Source organism: Coturnix japonica, chromosome 4, assembly GCF_001577835.2.
Source record: "Coturnix japonica isolate 7356 chromosome 4, Coturnix japonica 2.1, whole genome shotgun sequence".
Lineage (NCBI taxonomy): Eukaryota > Metazoa > Chordata > Aves > Galliformes > Phasianidae > Coturnix > Coturnix japonica.
In genome coordinates this window covers 29,094,039-29,112,842 of record NC_029519.1, presented here as the reverse complement: position 1 = coordinate 29,112,842, position 18,804 = coordinate 29,094,039, and the positions used below count along the sequence as shown (strand labels likewise).

The 18,804-nt window shown below is 37.2% G+C and overlaps 1 protein-coding gene across 1 annotated transcript in view; it reads left to right on the top strand.

Annotated features, from left to right (window-relative positions):
* Nucleotides 1-18,804, top strand: part of LRBA (LPS responsive beige-like anchor protein) — a 346,581-nt gene that overhangs the window by 167,763 nt on the left and 160,014 nt on the right. Inside the window, exon 39 of the mRNA XM_015861117.2 lies at nucleotides 13,485-13,609. Within this exon, the coding sequence (XP_015716603.1) occupies nucleotides 13,485-13,609 (125 nt within the window). The remainder of the gene's footprint in view (nucleotides 1-13,484; nucleotides 13,610-18,804) is intronic.

Sequence of the window (18,804 nt, the reverse complement as noted above, 5' to 3'; positions counted from 1 at the left end):
CACTTTTAATGTCCTAATAAGTTTCTCTACTTGTGTGCACCATGGTACAGTCCTTAATTAGATGAAGAAATACTCTCTCTCATGCTCTTTCCTCTGCCTCTCACCATCTCTGAATGTCCACTTCATGCTGTTGTCTGTCTGCAGTTTCTGTCACCGTTCATGCAACATCAGATTTCCCATTTGCCTTCCCCATATTTTTGTCCTAGGCAGACCTGGTTTTATGCTGTCCCCTTTCTACTCTGCCTTTTCTCCTGCTTATTCCCAGCTCTGTTCTCTTTTTTCTTCTTTATCATGTCAGTGTAGTCCCTCCCTGTGGCTTCTTAGCTTTCACGTTTTTATCTTCAGTGACTTCTACACCTAGATGCTTTCTTTACTGCCTCAACAAGAAAGGCACTTTGTCTGCTCTCTATTTGGGTTAAATAATTTCCTCCTTTGTGCTGCTTATGTTGCAATTAATGTAGGGAGCCCTGTAGAAGGGCAACTGAAGTGTATTTGTCCCAGCGCATCTCAATCTGTCTAGAGCCTTCTTCAGAGAAAGCTTAGACTGTTTTTTTTTTCTGAAAATTCTGAAATTTTGCTTAGTTGTTCTGTGGAAATACTTTTATTTGTCATGAATGTGAACTAAGACTGTTTTCTGTGAGTTTGATGGACACAAAGTCACAGTCTTGGCCTGTGGTAATGGTGGTATCTGGAAAGGATCATAGGAAGAATGAGCAGCGGTTTACTATTAGCAGGCATCTACTGGTTGTACGTAAACTGTAATGACAAATGTGGCCATCACCATGGCTTTATTCGGCAGCTTTGTACAGAAATGATACAATAAATACATAAGGCACTAGCTTCCATGTAGAAAAATTAAATTTCTCATAACATAGCTAATTTTGAGTTACAAAATTTTATTTTAAGTGATTAACGATTAGTAAAGACATAGTCATATCTTACAATTTGGGGCAATCAGAATTACCTTCAACTTACCTTTTATCAAGCTCTCAAAAGCCTTTCAGTGTATGCCACAGAAAAAAATACAGCAAAAGAAACCATTGTGTTTGTTAATGTGTCAAGTTCTTAACCCCAAGTCCCATGGTGTGTTGTAATCTCTGTGATAATTGTCAGGCTGTCTCTGTTCTTTCTGGCCCCTTCCCTCACTGGATTTTTTTTTTTTTTTTTGGGGGGGGGGGGGAATACCATCTAAATACCATCTTGCAGTGATTAGTATCAAAGATTGGTTACTTCTATCATACAGTTTGGTAAGTAATCCTTAGCTATGGCTGTGATTTGCTGCTTTCCCGTATCGCTTCACACATGTATTCCATTTCCAAAGTTTAGCAAAGTTATTCCCTATAAAGAGGGTGAAAGTCTAGATGAAAGCCATCCCTCTTGTGAAAGCCATATTCTCTATCCCTCTTAGTGACTGGTACAACAAAGTAAATGTTAATGGTGCGTGATACTGAAAATGAATCCTGGTGACCTTGAGAAGCTGTAGCAAAAGATCAGATTTTGAATCCTTTTGCCATTGTTTTCTTTACTGTATTTGTAATTTTTTTTTTAGCTGAAAAGTGATGTACTAAGTACCTGTGCATATGTTCAGTATTTGAAATGATCTAAACTAAAATTCATAAATTGCTTTAAAGAAAGCAAACTAATTTTTTTCATAATTTTTTATTTTATTTTGCCTTTTCCCCCTCTGGGGAAACAAACAAATTCTGTGGTGATTGTAACAAACTCTGTGAATAAAGTTTCTTGGAAAAGTTGTATTATATTACTTTGTCAAAATGTTTGAGCTCTTTAGTTTTACTTCTTAAGCTGTTGAAATGGGAAATTAGCTTAGTTTAATATGATACATGATTATTTCTAAAGCTGAATAATGGAGAAAGATGTGGCTTTACAGATAATTATACATATAGTTCATGTGTATAGGAAGAAGATCGTATTCAAGGAAGAAAAAATGCATTGTGATGCAAAATGCCTAGGTTATGCTTCTAAATATATGTATGATAATTTAACAACAATATGGTTTTAAATAAAAATAATATTCCCTGGAGAAATTACCTAAATCAAGAATTAACAACTCTAAATAATAACAATAATAATGATAATATGGAGAATTGTATGGCACTGAAGAGTTCTGCCCTCATGTTTACATCCTGGATTTTAAATATGCAGTTTACAGTTTTGTTAGGGGTTTCTTTAATACCTAACAGATTGCTCTCTTCATTGTTTTTCATAAATGCTAACAATATCACATACTGTACAGGTACTTCATTTATACATGCAAGTGGAATTATGTAGTGAAGAAAGTAAGGTTTCCCCAGGCCGCTTAAAACTTTACTTTGAAGCCTAAATGACATTATTATAAAAGAAATTAGTACAGTCCTGGCCTGCTGTTTTTCACAGTAGTAATTCTTCCATATCTGTACTGCAGCCCTGAGGGTTGAAGCTGCTGATACTTGTATTTGTTTGAAGTTTGCTCCTCTGTTCCGGGTGGGAACTTGGAGGAGAGGCACGTTGGAAGGAAGAAGGTAGTAGTAGTAGACAAGCCACGTAAGACTCAGTAACTTACCTGACCTGGAAACAGCTGGGAACTGGCAGAGTATTGCAGAGTATTAAGGGAAGTCATAGATGGTCAGCTTATTCTTACTCTTACTTAAGCTACCACTGACATTTTTGATGCAGAATTTGAGGCTAGCCATTTGGTGAGAAAAGGTGCAGCCATTTTGAGACTCTTGTCCAACAGGTGCCCTCACATCCCTGCTTTGAGCGGGAGGGATGGGAATCCTCAAAGTGTTTTGGAGATCCCACTGCAGTGATGGGGTTGGATGCACTCCAGTGTGTTATCCCACATTGCTCAATTCTCCCTTTTGATAGGGAAATGCTTCAGTCATCTCAAGGGTCTGCGGGACAGGGATTGCTTACTGCATGGGGCTTTTGTTTCCAGTTGTGAATGACATCTGTCTACATCCTTCTTCTCCATGATGAGGTGCTGTGTTGAGAAGAACTGCTTTGTGGTTTGTTTTTTTTTTTTTTTTTTTTTTTTTTTTGGGTTTTTTTTTTTTTTTTTTTTTTCATTTGACTTTAGCCCTGGTAGCTCAGGAGGCTGATAAGTTTGTCTTAAAAGCAAATAAAAGAGTAGCTGGCTGGAGAGGGAGAAAAGTCTTTTAGCGTGTATCTCTATGGATGCTGACAAAGAGGTGAGGGCTAGTGTGCTTATTTTAAGTTTGCTGAAATGAAATAGGGAACATTTCCTGTTTTGTTGCATCTAAGCTGTAACAACCTTTGTTTCCAGTTCTGTTCCTGAATGATAGATTAAAATGCTTACACTGTTAGTTTTAGGTGTAAAGTAAGGATAGATGCTTTCTGCAAGTAACCTAACTTAGCAACACTCCTAACATTACTAAGGGTGGCTTCTGCACTTGCCTTTCACTAATATAGCTAAGGGATAACTGATTTTCAGAAGGAGCTGGTAACTGGCTTCAGAGCCTTTCTGACCCCTGGCCATCAGTAGGTCATGGATAGCTTCAGTAGTGTATGAGATTGAAACTGCAGATATTTAGGCAAGGTCAAATTAGAACTCAGAGATCACAAATGAAGTAGTACTTTGATTACCTAAATGTTGGATGACAGCTGAGCAGAAAAACTGGCGACGGAGTGCCTTTCTACCTCTTGACATTCACCCCAGATACACACGCTTCCATGTTTCCAAACAGAAGTTAACACATCAGTTCCCAATCTTGTGAACACTTGTGTCACCTGACTGGGCTGCAGTCCCCTAACACTGCTTCTACACTCTCAGATGTAGAATATAGGTGCAGTTTCTTGCCTGGTTCTCACGGACGCTGTGTCTGCAGAGGCTGCTGCCTTGCAAGGGGCTGCTCCTGGGAAACATCTTCCCTTGCTGGTAATGTGAAGGAGCAGCTTAGAGCTTCTCTGCTTGCCATACCTGCTAACTGCCAACCTTTCAGTTCACCGACCACATACAATGTGACAACACTAAAAGAAGATGAGGTGTGTTTTCAAGTTATGCTTTCCTTCTTTTAAACCTTGGCTAAATACCGTGTGCTCCGTGTTGCTAGAAAAATAATGATTGGTGGTGTGTCTTTATTTTTAGACACCTTTACAAGACTTTCAAATAAGAAACATATTTACTAAGTTAAACATTTGTAAGGGTTCTTGGTTATGTTGTTGCTTCCTGACCGTGCTATGGTATTATGCTAACAGTTAGGAGTCTTTCTCGGTGTGCTCCTAGTGGTCTTGCTGGCTTGTACTTATTGTTTCCTGTCTCGCAGAGCGATACAATGTTTGCAGTTACTTGAGATCTCTCTTACATATGTTCCTGCAATCATCACCCGATGAAGTCATTTCCCAGATTCTTGCCTGCCTTGGGTTTTTAAATCCTGAATTAAAGCTTTGACAGATGTGTTAGCCTTGAAATCATGCTGAAATGCCAGTGCTTTTTTTTAATTGTTTTTATTTGTTTGCTTTTGAAATTACACAAGCTTTGATTTTAATTATATCATTGTTCCTATACAGAGAGTAGAAGAAATGCATGGAAGTTTTGAAGCTGGATGGTCTGAGAGATTTTAGTGTCCTAACCTGCAATCTAAACTGATAACACTTTTTTTCTAAAATATTGTTTTAAGAGTTGTTAAATATGCGTTGGACTTCAGAGAGTTCATAGTATACTTCAAAGCAGAGTGGCAAGTGTGTTCAAATTAATTTGTCATTAAGCAAGAGCTTAAAAGAGGAATTTCCTATCTCCCAAGATGCACTCAAATTCTGTCCATGAAATAAACAAACTATATGCATCTTGTCATTTAAAGACCCCAGAAACATTTTTCCTTTATTTCTTATTCCAGGTTAAAAAGAACCAACAAAATAAATGGTGTATGTAAGCAGGCCAAAGTTGCTTTATCTCTCATAATTTGGAGAGTATCATTCCAATCACAGGGACCAAATGTTGCTCTTTCCTGAATGGAAGACGTTTTGGCAGGCTGATTTGAAGAAAAATGATGTTTAACAGAACTCACTTAGGTTCATTCTGGACTGAAATGCTTCAGATGTTGTACCTAAGTCACTTGTCATCTTTTCTATTTCATCCCTTTCATGTATGTTGAGCTGCAGAATTAATTTAGTTACTGTATGTTAATTTCAACTTACTTTGGGAAAAAAATAGAGCAAATTTTTGGAAAGGATAATATGATTAGGTTAAACTTTTCTTGCATAGGACCCTTAAAAATAATAATTAGCGCTTGTGTTACAAGAGCATAGAGCAGAAAAATAATTGCTGAATTGGAGGGGTGCACTGTTACATTTTTACAGAAGCAGGAGAAGTATCCAGCTGTTAAGAAAGCCATAAAAGAAAAGGATGTGGGTTAGCCACAGCTCTTAAAAGTGCAGATATGTGGGAATGTGATTTCATTCTGTTTCTTGTAGAAGTAATGGCAGTGTAGCTGAAAAGTTTGGGGCCAGTTTACACTAAGATTTTTAGAAAATGCTTTACTCTAATTCACGTGCTTAATACTTTTGGGTTCAGACCAATTTACAAATGAAATGTTTTGTTGAAAAGTTGGTCTGTGTATACAGACATGGTCAAGGGTTGTCATCTGAAATTACAAGCTACTGGAAAGAATCTGAGTGATAGTATTTCAGTGTACGTTACAGAATCAGATGTTCTGTGGGCGATTGTTTGCGTGTGAAGATATAGATCCTTTCTGTCCACGTGCTTGTGGTGAAAGCATCAGAGCTGGTAGAGATGGTGAAGGAAGTGGATAAAGATGTATCTAGCTGCTTTACCATTCATAAATATATCATCCAACCCATATTGTTATGTTCTGTTGTTCATTTTTTGTAAGGATGGGATGCTAGTTACTGCAGACTAAATTTCTGCATTATCAGAAAAGCATCTAAAAATAAAAGCAATGCAATTAAGTGTGCCTTCTTTTGGAATGTATAATAGTTATTTGTAGTACGAATAGCAGCTTGTGGGATCTGTATAAACTTAAGTTATTTTGAAAAATAAATCAAAACTTGCTGACTACAATCAGGTGTAGGAAGTGAGAGATGTGGACACACCTTTGAGCAGCTGAGTCAAAGCATTTGTTTGCAAATTTGTGATGTATTCTTTCTTTCATGCCTGAATCATGTTTGAACTAACCTTACTCAAAGTCAAGGTTTGATGCTAACCTAGTACTTATAGAGAAATAGAGTAGTTTTCAGTTAATTTATAATTAATTTTCATAGAGGTATCAGCAGAATTGAACAGTGTTGCAAGATGACTGTCTTTAAAAGTGTGGCTTTATTTTAGTGATCAAAATAAGATCAGCCTAAGATAAGATAGCGGTCACAGTGCACATGATTGGTGCTGTATCATGTGTTTAAGTGGGCCCTCTTTGAAGTATCAGCATGCACAGGAATGCCAGCACTTCAAAGAATGTTGCCTCCAAAAAAGCTGCAGTTCTGAGTAGCCACCAAGGGGTTAATAAAGATCAAAGAAGAGCATAACATAAACTCATACATAAACAGAGCTGTTTTTAAACTGGAAGTTAAAAACACCATCATCTAGAGCAGTGACACCTTAAAGTTGGGCTTGTCTTTACCTTGACATGGTGCTTTATAATCTCTAAAGGATGGAAACATTTATTGTCAATATTTCTTTCTAGTTTGCTTTTAAAATGAGAGGTTCAAGGCTTGTCAATGCAGCAGAAAGCCTCTGTGATATCCGAAATTGGCATTGTTCCTCTTCTTTTGTTTTGCATATGCTAGTTAGAGGGGAGTGGATTTGGGGTGTAATTCAAAGGACAGAAGTAGGGAGGCCTGGGCGGGGAGTTGTGACTGCATTGTCTAATGGATGGCTCAGACAGAGATAATATCATGACTATTTACCTAACTAAAGCCCTCAAACAGCATTTGTACCAATTTTTAAAATGCAAATCTTGGAATTACGGATCTGTGCTGTTTGTACTGTTTTTTTTATATGTGAAAACAAAAGGAAACATCTAGTAGGACATGCTTCCCTTGCTGACATCTCCAGTTTTTTTCTTTACAATAGAAGCACATAAGGTTTAAACTGTACCACGGTCTCTTACAGCAGTACAGAGGTCCCCAGAGTAACAGTTTTGTGCTCATTCCATGCAAATGTTGTGCCTGAAGCTTACACTCTACTTTGAACATCTATTTATTCTGGAAGATGTGCAAAAGAATGGCACTATGTTCTCTCTTGAAAGCACTGGGGGAAAAAAAACAACCCGCACCTTTTGGTAATGCTGAAATGCAGATGAAAGCAAGAGACCTTTTGGAAAATCCTTCTTAGATAAAGTCAAATGTTGTCTTAGGGAAGGGTTAGGAGAAGCAAGTAGACTATGCTAATCTAATAGATTGCATTAACATTATGCACAATTGATATTATATCAGAGAAGTTTTACACCCTGGTGTCTTGGCTTTTTGTTATGACCAGTTGCTGTCAATACAGCAGTGACTGTGGTAGGGTTTAAGAGCCTGCCCTATGCATGATGTCTTTTGCTTAAGGGATCTGATTACTTCCATTTGAGGAAATCTTTCTTCTGAAACTACTGAATATGAATGTCTGTGTAGGAGGAAAATGGAGGTACCCTGAGAAGGCACAGAGTCTGCCGTGTTGCATATGATATGCCTTTCTTAGTATTAAATACATTCTCAGTCATAGTCTCCTGAGTCGGAAGGTCGTCCTCTCCTTTGTTCTTTCCTTTGCCTCACCTGTGCCTTTCTTTGCCTCATTCAAGTTTATGGCAGAGCCCCACCAATGTTTGCGTGAATGTTATATCCTTTCACTGGTTTTGCCATTGAAGAAAATATAGGTGTGATGTAGGTAGTATTTCCAAAGATCACAAGGCATTTGACAGGAGTTAATTAATCTTTAATATTCCAAAGAGGGTATATTATCAGCAAAGTGCTATGGAATACACACAGTAAGATAGAGTATAGCTGACCAAATAATATTTTAGTGGCAACTGACTTAATACTAACTAAACCTTTTTCCTGCATGCTTCTGTAATGTGGACAATGCTGTGAATCAGATTCTGCACCTAATTTACAGTAAAGCAGTCTTGTTCCTACTGTGTTGGTTAAGTTTTATTCTCTGGTTAGGTTTAATGGGTGGCAACAAAGACACAGGTTTGTGGGATTTCTGGGTGAGATGCTGAATTTGATGCTGTTACTGAGAACCTTCTTGTCAAGCTGAGTCTTCAGGGTGATACTTTACTAGTGTTTACCTCAGTGTTCTGTTTTCTGAAATGTTAGACATTTTTGATCACGTAACAAACTGTTAATGACATTTGTACACAAAAAACCATCTTCAGAATCATACTTAGACATGCATCTAAGTTTATTAATGTAATGCAGTGTAGCTTTTTTTAAAATCATGATTTGTGAAAGCTTATTAAGAGAGTAGTGAAAAGGGTTTCAGAAAATGTTTTACTTGATTTCTGAGATTACATTTTATCAAGGCAGTTGGAAAAAGATATGTTGCATTGTATTTTGAAAGGCAAAATACGAGATATTTGAGTTTAATATTCTAGACATGCGGCTGCATGAAAATGCAGTGGGTTTCTGTATGCAAGATAAAGCAGGTACATCAATGCAGGTACGTTGCATTTGATGCCGTACAGTCTGCTAGCAGTATCCTTTCAAGATTTCTGCAGCTCTTTCTAGAACTTCATCACTTTTATCTTTGCGTTGACAGTTGAATGTGAATACCTATTGCTTTTTTTGGGGGGGGGGAAATTTTTTTATATATCTAGCAGCAAATGTCTGTCTTGAGTTCATGAAGTGTTTCACATGAAAGATAAAGCTATCTAGATACAAAGTAAGAAATGTTACTGACCAGAATTAAAATAACCCATCATTTTTATTTTTTCTTAAGAATGGAACATTCATATTTCCTATTCCTACTTAATTTAGAAGTAGCCCCTGATATTGTGCATGAGCTATTGGGTGATCCACAGCAACCAAAGATTTGAATCACTTAAAACCAGAAGCCTTGGCAGGCATGTGATTAGAAATAGAGGAAATTTCAGAATTTTTTTTTTTCCTCACAGAATTTTTTCCAAATCTGTAATGTTGCCTCTGATGGATAAGCAGTTCAGTTGTCTGTGGAACTAATTTAGCTCATATCTTTGTGTTACCCCTCTGAAATTGGCATTGCTGACTGATCACCCTGTGATGGCCTTAGTGGAGCTCTGAACAATTGATTGGTTGCAGATTGACTTACCTGCCTGACTCTACAGTTTGAATTCCAAGAAAAAGTCTCTCATATGGATATTTATCTTGGTGTCTTCATGCAGACTTAGGACATGCGAATGGGGTGCTGCACTTGCTGCATGATTACCATCTGTGTTCTCATTCTGTGGCCTGGTAACAGCCTTGGCTTCTGAATGCATCCATGAAATAATTTCTAGCATTACAAAATTCACATTGGCTAATGTTTGATATCTGCACTTAATGGAAATAATTGCCATGCACCAGAGCAAGAACTATTTCTCTTTAAATATTTGGTTTTAATCTCTGCTACTGTGTGTGTTTTCTGGAAAGTTGTGCTGTTTATCACCTTTCTCTCCTTTTCTTTGATTCTCTTTCTTGTGGTCCTTTTATTTAATACTTTACTAATGTAAAGATTTGCTTGGGTGCTTCTTTGGTGTCTTAACATTCATTCTTGATTAGCTGTTGGCCCAAACACAGCCCCAAGACCTCTCAAACTGTTGCTTGTCTGGTTTTACTGTTTCTGTACTTTTCACCACCTTGCAGAATACTTTTTGTATCCACACTGGTATACTAAGTGATTATTATCTGTGGACATGAGGATAACAGGATATCTTGAAATATACAATGCATAAAACATTACAAGAAGTAATTCTTCAGCAATTGCGCGATCCTCTCATTGCTCTGTGCTTGCACTGCTTAGATTCAATTTAAGTCTCCTTTAGGATATGAGGACCTCAAGATTATTCTCAAGCCTAAAATACATTTCTTATAATACCATAATAAATCTAGTGGGCCAGTTGGTATGCTTTGTTTCCAATTGGGTTAATCTTTGAAAATGGTAAAGAAAATAGGTTTCCCGATATTGTTATTGGAATTAAGATATGTTGGCATGTAAACAGTGAAGTATCCTTTTCCTTTACATTACATGCTCAAAATCCTGTTATAAACGTTATATTGATTATTATGTATTTCATCTAAACTGTACAATTTTAACTATCTACTTAGTTAAATGGGAGTTGAGAAGAAAGCTTTATCTCAAATCTGAGCAGGCAGCTGGCAATTTGGAGAACTATTTGAGAAGAAAGTAATGTCACAGTATTTCTATTTGAATAAGACATTTAAAATAAAAGTATTCATTCAGTATTGTTACTAAGGAGCCACCAATTACTGTGTATCATGTTAGTGAGGCCCCTGACAAATCCATGCAAATCATACGATTTATAATTCATAAATCCCCAGTCCCCTGAGGAACGTTGCTCTTGCACTTACACTAATTGAGTACTTATGTTCATTGATCCAGTCCATATAGCACCTTTAGTCCATATGGCAGCCTTTACTGCAGGGCCAGAGGCATCTCTTGTTAAAACAAACAACCAAAAAAAAACCCCTTAGTTAACAGCACTGGACTGTTCTCAAAATCCGGTTACTTGAATCTGTGCTTCATTATGCTTCTGTCTTTCAGCTAGCAATCCATAGCCAAGCAGAGCAGTATTTACATCTGTCTCCCCCTGGCTGTAGAGGTGTAAAGAGGGCATGTTACAGCATTCCTGCTTGGGGTGGGGCTGGAGCAGTCTGTTGGTCATACCTGTGAGTGAGTTGTTCTGGTTTACTGGCTTACACTGGTACTAATGCACATTTGTCCCAGTAGCTGCTCTTAGATGTGGCTCATTTTTAAGAGTTAGACAATAGGTGCTTACTTCTGGCTGTACACTTATTTTTCTTGGGTATTTGTCTTTGCATAAAGGGAACATTTTTTCCCCTCCTCACACAGTGATTTCAAATAGTTATAAATACCCAGATATGCAGTTGAATAGTTGGTATGTTAACTGTGAATAGTCATTGAACGGATGAAGAGCAATCCTATCTAAATTTCATATGGTGAATGGAAAGCAAAGGTGTGGGACTAAAGATATATTATGTTTCAGGAGAATATTTTGATCATCATTTCCTATTTTTCTAATAATTTTAACACAGCACTGTAATACAGTATAATTTAAAATATTATCCAGAATAATGACAACACTTAATTCTATCAAAACTGTAGAAAGATAGATGAATGACAAATTAATAATTTACCATCTTTGCATAATACTGTGGCACAGAATACCAGAAGGATTGATGGCAGAAGAGGTTAACAAATTTTAGCAGCTTCCATTAGCTTTTCATTGTCATATGTTTGTGGTGCTGACTGAAATAAGCTTTGTAGGAGATCTCAGTCTAGGGAACTAATTACTTGTGCCGATTGCCATACTGATGAATAGACCCTCATTGTATCATTCCCCTGAAGACGAGGAGCAGTCTGTGATTCACGACTGCATCCTGGCTGATATTTGATAATAATTTTAACAGATAAATGTGGGTAGGCAGAATGATGAAGTGCCTATCCATGCTCTTCGACTATCAAAGGCATGCACATAGCCAGCTGCGTTCTGCCTTTTTTCTACAATCGCTAAAGGAGAATTTTAAGTTATTAATCGAGCTTTGAATCTTCCTGTGTTTTGTGCTGCTTTGTTTGGTTAATTATTCCAAAGCCACTAGATTTTATAATCAAAGCACTCAAATCGTAGCCTGTCTGTAACACGCAAAATGCATGTATAAGATGTTGAGATATTTGTTGCAAATACTTCAGTATTTTTCTGAAATTTGGAAATCAGGATGATGAAGAATAGCACAGCCTTTTCCTTCATGTTAGAAAAAAAGGCACAAAATTAACCAGGCAAGAAGTAGGGGTAGACTCCTTTTTTTTCTCTTTTTTTTTTTTTTTTTTTTTGATAGGATTATTTTGTCAGCTTTTTAATATCTATGAATTATGTTTAAAAGGAGGGCTATGCAAATGGTTGTGGCTTTTGTTACTATGTGTGCTTGAAACCTGTGTGTACATTAAATAAAACTAATTTCTGCCTTTAGATCTCGAAACCAAGAATATAGATATCAGGTAATTTTAACATGGGGATCTGTAAATTAGTTATGGCTATTCATTTGTCAGTTTTGACAGCTATACTTTCTATTAGCTGCTGGACCAGGGTTGGAATATATGTACATTGCCAGTTATTGTTTTAGTACTAGTTATGTTAACAAACAAAGCCAATATTTTATAACTTGAGCATACAGGTTTTCAGGCTATAAACCTATCATGCCCATTCTGTGTGTCAGGCGCTTTTTGTTTGTTTATTTTGCTCTTCCTGAAATCGTGGGGTTTTTTTGTTTGTTTGTTTGTTTGTGGGGTTTTTTTGTTTGTTTTTGGGTTTTTTTTGGTTTTTTTTTTTTAATATGTTTTCTAGGCTAAAATATCATTTTACAGTGGTGTTCAGTCTTGATCATCTGACGAGATAGTAACTGGTGCTTATATATGACCATATTAAAAAGATCTACATATATTTGGAGAGTACAATGGAAAATAATGAATTTGATGTAACCTTTTCTAGATGTAATTTTTTAAAGGTATGCCTTCAATATAGCAATTATTACACATCATAACATGTAGTTTTTAATTAAATGTAGAAACACAACTACATAAAGCAGAAATCCAATCTGATTTGCTTGGAAATAGATTGCTATTTCACTCTTCTGGAATGGTTTATTTAAAAACAGTAAATGGAAAAGAAATGCATTTTCTTGTGTTGTTCTAAGCCTCAGGGGCTAAATGTAATGAATATTTTAAGAGATTATTTTAATTAAATTCCTGCACATCTAAACAGAGTAATATTTTATTATCACATACATAACCATGTAACTGAGGTATTCATTAAAGTTAACACTTTCTGGACCAAGAATTCATGGTATGATTTACTGACCTTGTGCAAAAAGGCACAAATTAGGAAGAAAAATGAAGGGGGACAGACTTTGATTAATATAGGTAATGCTATACCATATTTATAATAGCCTTTTCCCTATTCTGGTTTATAAATGCAGTCACTGAGAAAGGTGCCCTGCTGAGGCTGAAATGAGGCTGAAATCGGAGCACATGCCACTAGAGTGTGGGGAAACTGATCACACTGTCAGCAATTCATTTCAAAATGATGTATTTAGTGCTCATTTCACCTTCCAAGAAAAAAGGGAAAGGAGTTCCTTAGACTGGAAGGTGATATTGTTATTTTCAAGGACATACCTAAGTAAAAGATTGCAGAAAGGGGGGAGGTTAAAAAAGAAGGAAAAAAAATGCAGCGCAAACAAGGAGAGCTTTATGCAGAAATTCAGTGCTACCATGCTGTTTGATAATTGCTAACATATGTGGCTCCTCTGTTTCATTGTAGTCGTCCTCGTGAGTTCTGGCGCCTTGACTACTGGGAAGATGACTTGCGGCGCCGGCGACGATTTGTGCGTAACCCCCTCGGATCGACACATCCTGAAGCGACACTAAAAGCAGCTGGAGAACACGGTCAGTGTAAAAACTGCTTCTCGCCAATAGCAGCAGGTTACAATACCTGGTGGGAAGGTTAGACCTTCCTTCCTAGAAGGTGCTATAAAATTGTCCCAAACGCCAAAAGGTTTGTCACTGCATTTTGGACGTGCTCCTTACACAGATGAACTGACCATTGCTTATTAAAAGTGATGCTGGTATTTGTTAAGCACCCTCATTACATCTTAGGTGAGAGATGGCTTCTTGTGCACACTCTGTGTAGAGTGATTACAAATACAGTCCTTAACTAAATACAACAGAAGGGTATGTCATTTTGCCATTAATCCTTGGACACACGTTCTTCCGGTAGATTACCTGTTTATGACTTAGTAACTTCAAAAGACAATAGTCAGAGATTCACAGCAATTATTTCAGTTAGCCTTTGCATCTATCTGCCTATTCTTACAGACAGATGAAAACAAAAATAGCACTTCTAGAGCTAAACTTTATTCAGACCTCATGTGTGTTTACGTCTTCAAGGATTTCTATAAGGATTTGACATGGAAGAAACAGTAACAAATGCCAGAACATATTGTTCAAGCAATAAATGGTACTGACGACTCCTACCTGGTGATTTTCAAAACAGATCACATTTTTAACAGCTTTTTTTCCCCCTTGTTTTATTATTGGGGATCACTCAGCTATATGCTGCTATCTGTTTTATAGGAATGCATTTACTAAATGAATGCAACACTCACTTTTGGAACTCTAACAAAACAAAAGATAAAAATCCAAAGCTAGTGAACTTTGGGTTTTGGTCTGGAATGTTTGTCTTTGTGATCCAATGAAGAAAAATATTTATTATATTTAAAAATAATTTGATTACAATTAAAATAGTACCCTTCCCCTTGAATGCACTTTACTAATTAGAATCATTTAAATGTAGGTATTATTTGTCTTTTTTAGTCTGTGAATTACAGCCGATATATATATACATACACACACGCATATTATACGTGGAGACATTCACTTCATGTTAATTTAAAATTATTAAGACTGTTGTATGGGCATAGAAGAGCATTGCTGTCATAAAGTTAGTTTCTATCAGGCATCTTAACCTCTTGCACTCAGCCTTAAAGAGCCATTTCTGGAAGAAAATGTCTACAATATGTCAGCTGATATAATGCCAAATGTGACATCAGTCCTTTAAAATAAATGACCATACAGAGAATAGTCAATAAAGTGATCTAAAAGCAATGTTCATAGAGACCTACATCATTCTCTATAGAAAGAGGAGCAAGATGTAGAATTAATTAACCCACTTTTTGCTCTGGGGCTTGTTGTTGTTAATACTGTTTGTTGTTTCTGTGCTCTAGACTTTAATGACCCAAGATTTCTTTCTGTTTAATGCCACTGGATAAAAAACTGCCCCCTTTAAAAATCGTGTAGTTTAGATTAAATTGGTCTCGACACATTTTGAAGTATTCTCCTCGTGTTCCAGTTTAATATTTATATTGTTTAACAGAACATTAAAAAATAACTCTTATTTTTACCGCAAAATATTTACAGCTCCTACCTGTATTTGTGTAACTTATTTTTTCATAGGAATGAAACAGTCTAGTAGAATTATTCATCTTTCACAGTGACATGATATTTTCATTAATCCATGCCATTGTTTCAAGGGCTATCGCTCATACTTGGTTTGTAATTGACAGGAGTACAATTTTTGTCAATACAAAATAAAGCTGAATAGAGGTAGCCCTGTCTGACAAAGCATAGCTGATAGCTAACCACGGTAATTGAAATGGGGCTAATTTTTTTCTTTTGGTCATTCCTTCTGTTCAGCATTTGACATCCATTACAGTATTCAGTTATATTTAACTTCTTGATGTCATTTTATTCTGAATTTAATTGCATAATACCCTAGTTGTCTGTTGTCATTCTGTTTATTTATATATCAAGTGAATTTTCTAGTTTGCCTTATTTCTGTGATTTCTGAAAGCACAGCTTATGACTGTCTTCCATGAGTGTAGATAGGTATGCAACGCTCCTGTTCTTGGACTCTCCACTGGCAAAGTGTAAGATGACCAAAGCACACACTGAAGTTCAACTAAAAGCTACATGTAATGCATACAAATGTAAAAGTGGTTTTGCTGTTGGTGGTGGTGTGTGTGTGTGAAAGGATGGAGTTGTTGTAAGGGTCAGCCTAAATAATCATTTGATTTTTTTGTTTCTCAAATGTGCTTATAATTTTTTTGTATTAACCAATTTCAGGTGAGAAAATAGCATTGTTTTCAGATTTTCATAACCAGATTTTCAGACCCTGGTTCCAGGATGTGAATATCCTTAGAATTTGCAGCAGGATTTTCCTTGATGTTTTTATCATTACTTATCAATAATTTATCATTAACTATCCTATTTCAATTAATTTTATGTGTCTCTGAAGAAAAAGCATTTTAAAATGATGAATCAAAGGTTCCCTGCTGCCTATTTAAGCTTTTCTAAAAAGAAAATAGAACAAAACTAAAACCTGAAATTGGACATACTTTCTTGCTGAAAGGGAAAATAATGCATTAATAATGGAAATGTACTATTGCATGCTATTTAGCATGAATTTTAGTACACTGGTAGGTACACGTTAGCAACTGCAAATCAAATCAGATGCATTCCCTGTCCCAGAGAGCTCACAGTCATGCAAAGATCACCATTTGCAACTGTGAAAAAGCTTCAGAAGCAATCAGAAGCCTGGATATTGTTTGGTAAAACCTACAGAGAACAACAACAATCAGCTCTGTTGCAGCCTGGTTGTGCGTCGTAGTAGCAAGAACCAATCTTTTCCAGGGATTGATTTGATTTGAAGGAGAGCCTCTGGTGCAGAGGTGGCAGAATAAATACCTGAAGACTGATGTTCTCTGTTCAGACAATCAATACCAGCCCCATGACTATACTTCTGGCTACCTTCTAGTTAAAAACAAATTTTTTAATTCTGACAATTTAATTGCCATTCCCAAGTTCACATTAACTTGCCTGGGGGAAGAAAAGGCTTTAGGTAATTTTTCAAAGGAAAAAAAAATCTTTCCAAACTGGGTATTTATAAAAGTCTAGCAGCGTACCTGGGGGCGGTGGAAAGAGAGGTGAGGATGGTTTGTGATGGAAAGAGTTAACTCTTCTCTGTTTCTTCCTTCCACTTACTGTTCAGAAACAGAACCAAAATATTTACAATACCTGTGAAAGTCAGAATTCTATTCCTGGAAGGTAAAACAGCGTGCAAAAATGACTAATTTAAGCCTCTCCTAGCTGGAGCCTGACCCCCTCAGAACATGATTTTTCAGGATAATCGTTATCTGCTTGAAAATGTAGTATCTGGCTTGTTAGAACAGGTGATTTTGTCTTTTTATTTTAATTTCTTAAGAACTGGGTGGAGGGGGTGGGGGGCGGGCTGGACTGGAGAGCAGTTGTGTTGCAGCTGGAGCCGCCCTCAGAGCATTATGGCTTGTGGCTGAAAGTGCAGAGCACTGACTGTATACAGTATTGAACTTGACTGGTCAGTTTTCTTTGCCTTGGCTCAAAGGATGAAAAGGAAGTCTGAAAAACGTTATTTGAATGATCTGATGGGAAAGTGCATGCTTTTCTTAATGTTGTCTTATAAAAAAATAAGATAACTTAGGGGAGCATCTAGGAGGCATTTTTCTGGTAAAACAAAGTGAGAGGAATTTTTTTTTATCTTTTCCTTTTTGAGAATTGCTTTTTCTCATACTTTTGCCAGACATTAAAGATAAACTGTTGCAGTAAATTATCTTGTGTAGGGTGCTTCCTGATACTTGATTTTTTAAAAATATCTTTTAAAAATTGTATTTCTTCTTCAAGTTGTAGACAAATAATTCAGAATAACCTGTCCTGGGAATGTTGGGAACTAAATGATTATGTTTACTCCCAAGTGTTCCAGAGATGGAACTGGAACAAATCAAGCTCTATGCAGATATATTAGCAAAAAGCTCCTTGAGAGTGGGCCTCTATAGTCTGTTTGGGAAAGACTGTGCGGAAATGCAGTAGTGAAATGTACCAAAAGAACGAGTATGCCAGGTAAACACACTGCCAGCAGGTTGTCACCTTCTGTGCACAACACAGGCCGTACCTTTTGGTCTTGATCTTGAAAACGTACAAGTGAATGAGTGGAGGTCTACAGGGCTAGAGCCAGGAGGTGTGGTGATGCCAAGAAGGGGCAGAAAGCAGCCTGACCTAGCAGATGGCTGAGCAGGCCTTGGGACCTGGGCCATGACATCACCCCTGCACATGTGTGAGAACCGAATGTGTCAAGAGAGAACTAAGCATGCCGCGTGGTGGCATGCATCTCTAGTTGGTAAATACAGAAAGAAATGTACTGTGGCCTGCTGAAGTGCATTCATCTGCAAAGCAAAAGTGAATTGATGAGGACTGTATTCCAGTTTTGCACAGGTACTCGTGTGCCTCTGTGCTTGGGGGCTGTAGGCACAGTGCTGTGTTCAGCCTGGTGCAGAACAAGCAGACCTGGGCTCAGTGTGCTGCAGTGTGCAGTCATTGTGTGCAGTGTGCAGCCCTGTGGCACACCACCATGTGCTTGCACGTGTACACAGTCCTGCGTGCTGGAGTGCAGGTCAGGAAGTATGGATAGCTAGCTGCAAAGAGATGACAGAATGAAAACAGTTTGCAAAAATGGACTAAAAGAAGCTCCGTTTAAAATCTCCTCTTGAAAAAGGCAGTTCTGCAATGTGTGTGCGTTTGAATCACTGTAAAATAGGTTGGGGAAGAAACATCTTGGTGTGGGAAGGTGGGCAGGAGGTTTGTGTTTGTGTTGCTGATCCTCTTGGGTTGGAAGCTGCCATACTGATTTTACATGTTCTTAATGGTAAGACAACAGGACGTGTCACAAGTTGTGCTGAATTTAGAGATATTAACCTTAGATTTTGGCTTTCAGTCTTACATGAGAATAGGTAGAATGCAAGTTCTAAATAGCATCTTATAGTGAAGGGAGCCAAAATGTGAATGGGGGCCTGAAACAACACGTCCTTTGCCAGCATTAAAAAGAAAAAAAAAAAAAGAAAAAAAGAAAAGGAAAAAAAAAAGCTGATTCTCCTCTATTTTATCCATGGAATGGTTTTGTTCTGTTTTACTTTTTTGATCTTCAGCAGAAAGCTGCTGGGCCGCAGAGTGCCAGTGCATGTGGTGTGTGTTAGTTCTCTGTCGGTAATTTTACT